At 39.7% G+C, this 12,845-nt stretch overlaps 1 protein-coding gene across 1 annotated transcript in view; it reads right to left on the bottom strand.

Annotated features, from left to right (window-relative positions):
- The window catches only part of mapk13 (mitogen-activated protein kinase 13), an 11,094-nt gene extending 4,755 nt beyond the window's left edge, over positions 1 to 6,339 (bottom strand). The window contains exons 1-6 of the mRNA XM_046057319.1: positions 6,124 to 6,339; positions 3,259 to 3,388; positions 3,020 to 3,078; positions 2,313 to 2,418; positions 1,845 to 1,874; positions 840 to 887 (exon numbers count right to left, since the gene is read on the bottom strand). Of these exons, the coding sequence (XP_045913275.1) occupies positions 840 to 887; positions 1,845 to 1,874; positions 2,313 to 2,418; positions 3,020 to 3,078; positions 3,259 to 3,388; positions 6,124 to 6,236 (486 nt within the window). The 5' untranslated portion in view covers positions 6,237 to 6,339. The remainder of the gene's footprint in view (positions 1 to 839; positions 888 to 1,844; positions 1,875 to 2,312; positions 2,419 to 3,019; positions 3,079 to 3,258; positions 3,389 to 6,123) is intronic.
- Positions 6,340 to 12,845: the final 6,506 nt, after the last annotated feature.

Genomic DNA, 12,845 nt, shown 5'->3' on the forward strand with positions numbered 1-12,845 from the left:
GTAGTTCTGGGCTGATTTCTCACCTTTCTTAGGATCATTGAGACCCCACGAGGTGAGATCTTGCATGGAGCCCCAGTCCGAGGGAGATTGACAGTCATATTTAGCTTCTTCCATTTTCTAATGATTGCTCCAACAGTGGACCTTTTTTCACCAAGCTGCTTGGCAATTTCCCCGTAGCCCTTTCCAGCCTTGTGGAGGTGTACAATTTTGTCTCTAGTGTCTTTGGACAGCTCTTTGGTCTTGGCCATGTTAGTAGTTGGATTCTTACTGATTGTATGGGGTGGACAGGTGTCTTTATGCAGCTAACGACCTCAAACAGGTGCATCTAATTTAGGATAATAAATGGAGTGGAGGTGGACATTTTGAAGGCAGACTAACAGGTCTTTGAGAGTCAGAATTCTAGCTGATAGACAGGTGTTCAAATACTTATTTGCAGCTGTATCATACTCGTACAAATAAATAGTTAAAAAAATCATACATTGTGATTTCTGGATTATTTTTTTTAGATTATGTCTCTCACAGTGGACATGCACCTACGATGACAATTTCAGACCCCTCCATGATTTCTAAGTGGGAGAACTTGCAAAATAGCAGGGTGTTCAAATACTTATTTTCCTCACTGTAGCTCCAGAGGCTGACATAAATAGCAGTTGTAAGTCACTTTGGATAAATGTAATGTAAGAATCAAAACATTAACATCTGTTTTGTAACACAAACAACTGTAGGTAAAACCACATTTTTAAATTCTTCTTTACCTAATGAATCATATTATTTTGCTGCTCCAGCAGCCTTGTCAAGTTTTGTCATGTTTTTCTAGTGTAATCCTTCACAGTACAAACCTTGAGTTCACAATCTTGGTTTACAGCCAAGTTTCCAGGCTTAAGATCCTGTAAAAGAAAATTAGCTGAGTGATGGTTACTCAAATAGTAATTACAAGCAAATCATAAGCATTGTACTGTGTAGTATCATAACTGGGACTGTGAAGAGCCTTAGTTCTTTTACTTCCTAATATGGCTCAGCTGTATGTCTCCATGCATGAATACTGTGGGATGCAACATAGATTCTGTGGTGTTAACTCAACTTTAAGCTGACCATAAGACTCACTGCAGCATTTCTGCAGAGACATTTTCAAAATACTGTGACATAACGTGTGCTAAGTGTGGCACTGTTAGTGAGTGTTGATAACACCTTAACTGCGTTAGGAGTTACAAGAGTAATAGCAGGGTAACACTTTAACAGAGGACTGACTCAGAGTGTGCATACACACACACACAAAACAAAGACAGTTAGCTGATCTCAAACAGATATTCAGATCTCAACCACCACACATCAATAGCTTAGTTAAAAAATAACCATTATCGATAAATATGTTATGATAAAAACAAACTGTCTTTGAACAATGACAAGATTTTAAAATGTTTTGTTATTCTTGGCAACATAACTATTAATTGTGCCACTGAAAGGTCTTTGGGTGTCTAAGACATAAAAAGCCATTAATATTTGCATGTTGTGGCCTAATACTACTTTCCCTACTTCACACATAAACCCACACACTTCCTCTGAAGGGTGTGGCCTAACATCTCTAGACTTGCATCCAGACATCAGAGATGAGTCAACTCATCCTACCTGTTGGGGCAGGGTTTGATGGGACTCAAAAACAATGATTAATTAAATCAACATGTCCTTCCGTAGTACAGTGTGATAGTGTGCTATCTGAGCCAGAATAATGTGCAGTACACACACTGCACACATACCAATTTATTAAGAATAGCTTGTACAGACCAAATCATTTAACCAAAATAAAACTTTTTTTTTTTTAACTAAGCTCTTTAACTTGTACTTACCCTGTGGATAATTCCAGCCTTGTGAATGTACTGCAGAAATGGAGAGACAGACAATTTTATTGCAGCCACATCCAAAACATATATACAGAATACTGCATTTATTTATATTTTTTGATCATTTTTAATATTTCTTTACATGATGGTTTTATAAGTACGCACTATAAGCTCACCTGACAACTCTTGTTGTAATGGCAAAGAAAGTCAATGGCAAAGGAGTTTGAACAACAACACCAGTTTTTACTTTCCAATGCATCCTTCATTGTAAGTGTACATGTGTGTAATGCAAGTGCAGACAGTTCTTTGTAATTATTGTAGCTGTAATGTATTAAACACATACAGTATAATTCTGCCATGACTGTATTACATGATTACCTTGGAACAGATTCCTAATAAGTTACTTAAGTAATGTTCCCATGATGCGTCATGATAAAATTGTACACTTCTGAAAGGTCAGCTTCCTCGGCTCACCCTGAGTCCACAGAGCATCTGGTAGACGAGAAACTGGACTTTGTCTTCTGAGAGATTACCTCGCACCTTCGACAGGTCAGTAAACATGTAAGGCATCACCAGGTAGCTGAGAGAAAGAGAGGGAGAGATGCCGAGAGAGCAAGAGAATAAATGGAAATAAAATGGACAGTATGATACCTACTGTGTCGTGTCAGTAGGCATAAATCAAAATTCAGCCAATAAAATTTAGGCTTACTGTTCTCAGGTTCTCTAACATACTTAGTGCAGACACCAATTAGATAATCAGAGACCCATTACTGATTTTTGAACAATCACTCCTAACTTTGTGGCTACCTTTAGTAGAAGGTATTTTCCTGTTTTATCCTGACAATGCCACCATGCGCAAAGCCAGGACATTAACTTCATACCTATGAAAAGCAAATTACCTTCCAGATCCAGGTCTTGAAAGTCTTTAAATGTTATGTGCCATGATGCATATAAGACCAAACATGTCAAACTGAGTAACCTGACATGCTCCTGTCAGAAAAGTGAGAAAAGATTCTGAATACTAACCAATTTTTTAACCCCTAATATAGAAACCAATCTTTGTTCCCAAAGATTCTGCAGTCCTGTATGCATTTCTGCAAGTGAAAACTAAACCTGCAGATCATCAGAGGCGTTGCTTGTTTCTGTCTAAAGGCTTTAGTCATATTGCGAAAAATACTCACAAGTCCTGGATGTCATGGAGGCCTGAGGCAGGTGTAAACACATCAAGAAGTCCTATCACCTAGTTGGAATGAAAGAGCAAGGTGATGAATACAGAGACCTGGGAGCAGACATGAGGAGTTGAAGTATTTACAGCACATTATCATATTTAAAATGCAAAATGATTAAATTAAGTCCAATAACACAAGTCAAAATGGCAGTCTGTAAAAGGAATTAGGAGATGTTTGCTTAATTTACTCACATTTTCATGCTTCATGTGTTTGAGCAGTCGGAGCTCTCGGTAGGCCCTTTTAGCAAAGATCTCTGACTGGAAGGGCCTGTGGAGCTTCTTGATGGCCACTTTCTCTTTAGTCCTCTCATTTATTGCTGAGCTGTGGTGAAGAATGAAATAACAACAATTCATTAGCTTTACACTCCAAGTCTGCATGGGCCATGATTTCACGCTTTTGAAATCAAAACAGTGAAAAAATGATAGGACAGTCTATTTTTTAGGTTTCACTCTTGCTAAGAAATTCTGCATGAAATCCTCTGCAACGACGTTTTCAAATTGAGGCACTGTATGTGAGACTCTCTCTGTCTAACTGAGTGGGGGTTTTTTGAGTATGAACATGTAAATGCCTGGTTCGTGATATGCATGTCTGCAGTAATCTGCAGGGCACCAAATCGTGGGAGGAAAGGCTTGTTAGGCTATTTGGAGCCACATCCACCAACACATATTACATATAACACTTGAGCAAAGTGCTGTGGACAACATTGATGCACTAATGTAGGATATTACAGTAAATTTTACCCGCAGCAGCTGATCCATGCCAGTCAAACATGGTATAATACAATACATGTAAGACATACAATAGCTATGAAACTAAGGACTGTGTTACCAGTAAGTATTTCCTTGTCTTCTTGTTTGCAATTTCCCACAAGATGGTTTATGAGAGACGTTCAAATTGCCAAATTTACAGAAAATGGTGGTGGCTTGATACCAGTTCATCAGATGGTGGTTCTTATAAAAGGTCAGACTTTTTAAACATTTAACAGACCATCTCCCTCACACTATAATGCTTAAAACCCTGTTAACCATAGTTAGCAGGCCAGTTTCTGCAGATCTGACAACAGAAGCACCAAACTCCACTATGATGGATGATAAACCATTTTGACTTGGCTCTCAAAATGTTCACCTTCTAAGCCTCATTAGTCAGTGTACACAGACAAATGATCTATTAACCCCCCTCAATGGGATAAAAGACAAAGGTGAGACTGGATCTGGCCTAACAACAAAAATGCAGTGACTAATTTTCTGAATGCAACTTGGTGAATGTTCAGCAGATGTTATCCAGCTCCTGTGTAATGGAATCCTAAAATTATCCAATTTGTGGTGCTACAATTGACAATGATTATGTTATAGTATGGATAATGAAATGTGACAACTATAACTATGGGCACATTGTGACAGCTATGAGCACTCTGTAGCATGCTAGTGGCACTCTGTGGCAGCTAGTGCTGTGGCAGGCTAGCGGCACTCTGTGGCAGGCTAGCGCTGTGGCATGCTAGCGGCATGCTGCGGCAGTCTAGCAGCACTCTGTGGCAGGCTAGAGCTGTGGCATGCTAGCGGCATGCTGTGGCAGTCTAGCAGCACTCTGTGGCAGCTAGTGCTGTGGCAGCTGGCGGCACGCTGTGGCATGCTAGCGGCACGCTGTGGCATGCTAGCGGCACACTGTGGCAGCTAGTGCTGTGGCAGGCTAGCAGCACTATGTGGCAGCTAGTGCTGTGGCAGCTGGCGGCACGCTGTGGCATGCTAGCGGCACGCTGTGGCATGCTAGTGCTGTGGCAGGCACTCTGTGGCAGCTAGTGCTGTGGCAGGCACTCTGTGGCATGCTAGTGCTGTGGCAGGCACTCTGTGGCATGCTAGTGCTGTGGCAGGCACTCTGTGGCATGCTAGTGCTGTGGCAGCTGGCGGCACGCTGTGGCATGCTAGCGGAACGCTGTGGCATGCTAGCGGCACACTGTGGCAGCTAGTGCTGTGGCAGGCTAGCGGCACTCTGTGGCGGCTAGGGCTGTGGCAACTAGGGTCACACTAGCTGCCACAGAGTGCCGTTACCTGCCACTGGGAGACTATCGCCCAGTATTTTGAAAAGGCCCAGAGCGTAGGTTATAGATCCCAGTGCCTATGTACAATATTTGTATGAAACTTCTCAGCAGCCTTGTATGTATTGTAATTGTGGTTGTAACAACCTTTAGACACTTTTTCCCATCTGATTTAAATAGTGTGATATTACAATGTATCACCATTGGAATTTTACACCTTTTAACACCTTTTTCAAGAGGCTTTTTTATTTTTGACCTTATATATATATCACCAATTAAGGTTGTATTTATCTAACGCTAGTCAGCTGTATAAACAACATGGTATCCTTAACTGTAAGTCAATAATGTTGATAGATGTTGGGTGTGTCCAGGCAGGAAGCTTAATTGACTAAATTTGCCTAAACAAGAATGTGAATTTATGCGTGAATGCAACAACACGTTGCCACTGGAACCTGCCATCCCCTTGAAGCCTGACCCCTATGAGTATTGCTAAAATTTAATTTTAATTTCTGTACCATGTGTGTTACTACAGGTCAATCCATGTAGAGCCATAAAATAAGTAAAATATTTACGTTAAATATTTACAAATGCACTGCAGCCTATAACTGTAACGTTACCTTGCAAAGTGGAACGTGGCCATCTTTAATATTGATATTCTAAAATAGCTACATCACCTCTATTATTGCACAGATGATTACATTTAACGTTGAAAAGTTTTATGAGGTATGTAACTTAGCCTTCGTGCTAAGAAATGACACATGCTTTCAGAAAGTGGTGCCAGGAATACGTTAACTTGTTAACATGAGTTGTTAGCTGTGACATCGGTGTTGACTGTGTGTTGCTGAACACTACGGGACATAAGGACATCGCGCAGGCCCACCACAGACTGCAAACAGCCACTGTCCGCTAACGTTAATGAGTGCTGGGCTCAGACTCAACAGTATTCATAATGTTACACAGTCCAATCGCAAATACGACACACATAATAATTCATGCAGCGTCCATTAAATGACAAGTCACTCACCAAACCGAGCCGTACGCCCCAGTCCCTATCTGTCTGAGCCGTGTGTATTTCTCCGGGACCTCCCACACCGTGTTGTTGATTTCCTCACGGGAAAAATGTGCCTGGACCTCCATAACGAAGAGGAGAAGGCGTCGCTCGAAAAGAAACTTCTCCCCCGTCCGTCCGTCTCTTGCTTAGTTGGTAAATCAAAACACTGCTCAAGTAACGTTACCAGACAATATACCTTACAGCGTACTTCCGTTAGGGTTTTTCAAAATAATATTCGTTAGACACCTTTGGCTTAGGAAAGCCAAAAGTGCCATTATTGGCATTTATTTTTACGCGATTTACAGTCAAACCCATTTTTTATGTCATTAGATTCGTCAGAAATGCATACTGTAAAAACTGACTGTGCTCATCACATAGAACTGTGATTTATATAGTTAGGGGAGACCGGGTATGGTTGTAACATGGGGAGAGTTGTAACAAAACCAATTCCACCAAATAGAGATAAGATAGGAGTTAGGTGATCATTTCAGTATTTACCTACTTCCTCCCAGATCAAGCATGGTGGTTATCCAGTCTGGAAAGAGGTAATATCTCTCCAAAAGACCTGCACTAAAATGATTTTTTAAAAATACGGAAAAACGTGTGAGTTTAATACGGAACACGCCTTATATTTTTCTATTTTGAGGCAATCAATATTTCTACCAGAGGTTTCCATATTTTACAGGATGGTTAGCAACCCTAAAACCCCCAGCTAAATACATTTAGCAAACTTGGCATTTAATTGTTATTAATTTTTTTATTTTCTTGTTTCATATTATAATTATTTGACTTTTCATTTGACTTTCACTTAAAAAAGCTAAATGGTCTTATTTTCAATTTTCATTAAACAAAACTTTATTTTGAAGGCAAACCAAAGTTCTGGTCTAACTGACTGTCTCTGTGGGCTTGACTAAGTACCACATTATTATGCTGTCAGTAAACTGTATTCTTTAACAGTGGACATGTTAGGTAGCCTGGATGAAAACATGTAGCCTCATATGGTCTTCCCTTTGCAGAAAACCATTTCACTATAAAAAAGCTTCGTGTGGAAAACAACCAAGTGGTGTAACGCTATAGACTAGGCTACATCAAGAGATCCTCAGTGTGAAAAATCCCATCTCTTGCTTGCAGAAACATGTCAATATGACTCGATTTGCTCCCACCCACACATAGTAGGTGTTACTTGTCATGAATAATTACTGTACATTGCCAGAAGTTTATGAATCATGGCAGCCTTCAGCAGGGGATTCATACTTAAAAATGGACAAAAACATTTAAATGAAGCCCTGAGATTTTGACTTTGTACACAAATATATTCTAGGTTTATTATTACATTAATACATGATGCAAAACTAGGAACCCTTCTTTTTCAGTCATAACTCCTCACAGATTTATGCTATTTTTTGTGTTATAATCTGAACAAACACTACATAAAAATGTTTATTGCTGTACTGCAAACATACTGTTCTTAACGTGTGTAAAAACACTTCTCCCTGAAAGCCTGAAAAGCCAGAAAATCAACACTGAAATCTGCAAAGTCATCAAGATACTTTACCTGACACTGCTCCATTGGCAGTCTTTAAAAGACTGACCTTGTGAATTCAATGTTGGTGTTTTTCACTTCCTTCCATTTGAATGGGGATCCTGTTACAGTGATACTGTGCTTATAATTACCCTTTCTACTGAATTTATGTTGAGCTTAACATATCCGTGTGATAATGCATTCTGTGTTAATTCAGTTTCAGCTTTTTTTGTTATTACTATCTGTGAAGTTACATATAAATAAATAATAAATAAAAAAATCCATTGGGTACATGTAAAGAGGGTGGTCTTATATAACTAATTAATTAAAATAAACTAAGATTATTATTATTAAATAAGAATTCCCTAGAATATTCATTTTTGGAAAGTCAATTACACATGCAAACTGTTATTTATTTATTATAATAATAAATGTTAGATCAGATGGGGACCATGTAGGCATGTTAGTCTCATGTTTATTCAAGAGGAGAATCTAAGAAAACTCAATTGTGCAAAGATGGTGCAAATAAAATCTAATTAAATGATCAAACAAAAAAAATGAGCAAATTCATGTGTAATGCTCAGTGGTATTCATTAAAGTAAAAAAAAGGGATGAGGTGAGGTGTTCTGAAGTCTGAAATAAATACAATTTTTACTGCTGGAGGACCCAAAATGACCACAATATATCTGTGGGTGTTGAAAGGGTTATGGATCAATACCAATGACTCAGCCATTTCTTGGCCAGCTGCTGACCCTCCTGGCCTTCAAAACTCACTTTCCATCCTGTTCTCTGTTTTGGAGAGAAAACATCTGACGTACTGGACTTCCAAGACCTAATCTTAACTGACCTCTATTAAGTCAAGTGATTAGAGAATTAGACTAGCCTTGAGGTTGAAACTGTAGCATCCACATGACAGAGACGTTTTTCCTTTTCACTCATTTGTCTGTAAGATACGCACATTGACTCATGTGCTCACCATGTTAGCAGCACTCACACACAAGCTTGTGTCTCAGTAAAAGTCAAAACAGTGACACACAACCAAGGCTGTCTGCAGACTTTGCACCTTCTCAATTTGTACTTAATGCTGCAAAGCTAAGCTTTTGGAGATCTGCAGCATCTGGAAAGCAAACCTTGCTGAATAACTGGCTGGAAATGCCTGTCAACAGACCACCAATCATAGAGAAACACCTACAGATTAGAGTTCAGCGTGATGTAATTTTAATTTATAAGTGCTAAACTGAATGTTTGATTGGATTAATCTTGTTATGTCATATTTAAATGTAAACTTTGTTCAATTTGTTGCAAACTGGTTTGGCAACATTGTTTAAATGAAACATTCATGCCAATAAAGTACACTGATTGGAACTGAACTGAGTGATCATACAGGTAAGACACCGTCTAAATTCATGATTTTTCTATGCTTAATTTATTAAAGAGGTGGTATTATGCTCATTTTCAGGTTCAAAATCTTATTTAGGGGTTGTACCAGAACAGGTTTACATGGTTTAATGTTCAAAAAACACCATATTTTTCTTATACTGCACATTGCTGCAGCTCCTCTTTTCACCCTGTGTGTTGTACACTCTGCTCTTGAGCTACAGAGTGATGCATCTTACTTGTACAAAATCTTTGTTGGGAGCTGCACATGCACAGTTTCCAGGTAAGGACTACTAGCCAATCAGAAGCAGAGAAGGGTCGTAACAAACAAGGTAGTGTGATCCAAAACAAAGCTGCTTCAGACTGCGACTATAACCTAGCAGATGGTATAAGTTACTCACAAGTCCACAACATCATTGTTCCACATCTTACCATAAACCACTATAAATCACCATATTTCAACTCAATTTTACATAAAAATCTGCCAAACAATTTGAATGTTTGCTCAGTAGCTTTCACACAAGGCATAACATTAGCATTATAGTTATAACTTTAGCTGTGTTAGCCAACGTTTACAACAACTCCGCACTTGAACAGTCTGTGAAGTTACATTGCCATGTTTATTTTCAATACAATTCACAACCAATAAAGCATACTTACAGGTTGTGATAGTGAATTTCCAGGCCCAAACAGATTCGGAGCTGCATCGTCTTTTAGGACTAAACGTTGAACTGTTGCCGGTGTTCTGACGATCTATGCTGCCTTGCCGAAAAATGCTACCATAGAGCAAATCGATAGACTCGACTCTACTCTACTCGGCCCTGCTCCGTTTTCCATTGCAGACAGTACCCAGAGGTAGTACGTAGCTTGTTGTCATAGCACACACAACTGCCGCGACATGATGTTCAATGTGACACACACACCAGCGATCCACACAGCTTTCTCTTTTTTAAGTTAAAACGTTTCAAAATTCCTCAAAATGTAAAGACAGATAAGCGGTATGAAAACCTTCCAGCTGTGTTTTCCTCTGCCGTTGTTGCTGCAGCAGTCTGTGTGACGGCGGGAGCAGAGGGCTCTGTGAGCGGGCGGCTGGCCGGCCTCACACGCTCCTCCGGCGGGTCGGCGCAAGCTTCTCCCGCAGCCACTTGCGGAGATCCTCAACTCCGAAAATATTTAAGCACATTTTTGTCCCGCCATCACTTCTCGTAAAACTGTCAATATTCGAAATGTACACAGCTGATTTCTCACCTCAGAAGTGGATTTAGTGATGAAATTCCATACGGAAACTGTAAAATATAAAACTTTCTGTTGCTGGCCTCTGTCTGGCGCAATGATGATGCAGTGAACAGTGAATATTCTCTCTGACCAATCAGCAGTCTGTCCTGTTTTCACGTTACATTTTAGTTTCCCTCAGCTCTCTTGGAACCTCGATGGAGGTGAGGTGATATGAAAAGTACCTGGAAGCAGGTACAGGTGCAACATTTCTACAATGGAAAACCAAACAAAGGCGAGTGGAGCCAAAGGGCCTCCGCTCAGACTAGCTTGGTTTGAGGGCGTGCCTGACCCCCGCTAGCCGCTTGGCAAGCTTTATGACGCGTTTTCATTGTGACGTCACAAGTAAAGGAAGTAAAGGGCTGGACTACAAACGAGCTGTTTTCAAGCGGTTCAGAGCAGAGCTTTCTGTGGGAGATGGGAACTCCCTTTGGGCTGGACTTTGGGCTTTTTCACTATGCAAACCTGTTACATGCACAAAAACAATATATAACTCAATAAAGGAGCAGGGAAAAAGCCAAAAACCAGAATACCACCTCTTTAATTAATCTCCATAAAACCCATTAAAAAGCTATCTCAGTGCAAACATGAACAAACATAACTAGCTGACTTCAAAGGTAGACAAGTAGGCTAACAGTTTATTTTGGCCTGTTTGAACAACACAGTATACTTGGTTTAAAACGATTATTTGACAGCTGTATTGTTCTACATGTCTTAGGAAAGGTGTGTAATATATACTCTTGTGCAGTGATTTGAAAACACTGGTTATCTTGGGTGGTGATGGCGCAATGGATAAGATGCCTGCCTTTGGTGTGAGAGACTTGGATTCAATCCCCCACTGTGACCCATACGCCATTGTGTCCCTGAGCAAGACACTTAACCCCTCGTTGCTCCAGAGGCGTGCAACCTCTGAAATGTATAGCAATTGTAAGTCGCTTTGGATAAAAGTATCAGATAGATGTAAAATCTTGAGCATCAACTTTTCCCACTATGATGTTTTTTAAAAAAAGATGACGACTGGGCCAATTTTTATAAAATGCCATAAATATATTTTTATTGTGGTCATAGAGGTGATGGAACTACAGTAGAAACTCCTTATAGTGATAGATGTCTGTCTGGGTCAAAAATTCCTATACTACATATTGTTTGTATTATTTCTCATCACCATCTAATTTATATATTTATTACTTTTTTTATATACTATCAAATAAAGCTATGGTTTCATGTAAGGAAATACCCCAAATTACTTGTTCTGATTGTCGAATCCTGATTTTTCCAGAGCTGTTGTGGAAACATTGTATCCTTTTAAAGTTTATATAATTTGTGAACAGATTTTCTGTTATTCCTCAAAACGCATAAGAGCTTGAGGGAAGGAGATACATTGAACTAGATACAAGTGTCTGTTGATGTGTCAAAAGTAACACTTATTAATTTATTATAATTATGGCCCTTAATTAGTCACACTTGACATGTTGTTTTTCATAAAATGTAAATGTATTTTTGTTCCAAGTGAGATTTTACATTTTACTCATTATTTAGCTTTTATCCAAAGTGACGTGGACCCCATCCACACTACTGTGTCTTCATTTTAAAACGGAGACCTTTTGCTACATTTGCTCCTCCCGTCCAGACTAAAGCGTCGAAAACAAAGATCTAAAACGGAGAAGTTTGAAAATGCTGCGACCCCGTTTTTTGTTTTGAAACTCTGGAGAGCGTCTTTGTGCGGACGGGCAAAAACGGAGGACTTTAGAAACGATGACGTAGAAGCTCATGTTTGGCATAAGTCATGCAAAGCAGAAACACAATGCTACTGACAGAGTTTTTGACAGGGTACTTTTATTTAAATATTTTGTACTGTGCAAATAGCACTTATAGTCTACACTTGTACTAGTGTTGTAGTGCTCGAGGCCGATCTTAAGACCATTTTTTGATGGTCGCATTTGTACTCGGTCATGACTCAGTCTTGGACATAGAGGATTCAGGATTTTATTTCAAGACCATAACTTTGGGAATATCAATAAATTGCTTTTGCATTGTCTGATTTATTTGTTAACAGCCTAACTTTGACTGGATGTAAAACGCATTGCTTCAAATGCAGCCAATAACCCTAATTAAAAATGTGTTGTTCCCGTAAATGACTGTCACCCCTAACCGCCGATGGTAAGCATGGAAAAGGAATGTTGAAAAACGTAGTGTAGATGGGGCCTTACAATTGCTATATACTGTATGTCAGAGGTCGCAAACCTCTGGAAGTTTCTTGCTCAAGGACACATAGTTGGATGTGTTACCATGAACCCGGATCTGCCACACCAAAGGCATGTGTCTTATCCAGTGCACCATCACCACCCCAGATAAGAGAAGTGTTTGAAAAGAGTGTGAAAAGAGTGTTTGGCCAGACAACACCTCTTTTTGGAGACTCCACGGTACCCTGTGAAAGTGGCAAGATGAGTCCCTTCAAAGGGTGATCGCTGGACATCGGGTGACTCCTTACTAGTCCATAGAAGGTCCCCTGGTGTACAGGGAA

Source organism: Micropterus dolomieu, linkage group LG08, assembly GCF_021292245.1.
Source record: "Micropterus dolomieu isolate WLL.071019.BEF.003 ecotype Adirondacks linkage group LG08, ASM2129224v1, whole genome shotgun sequence".
Lineage (NCBI taxonomy): Eukaryota > Metazoa > Chordata > Actinopteri > Centrarchiformes > Centrarchidae > Micropterus > Micropterus dolomieu.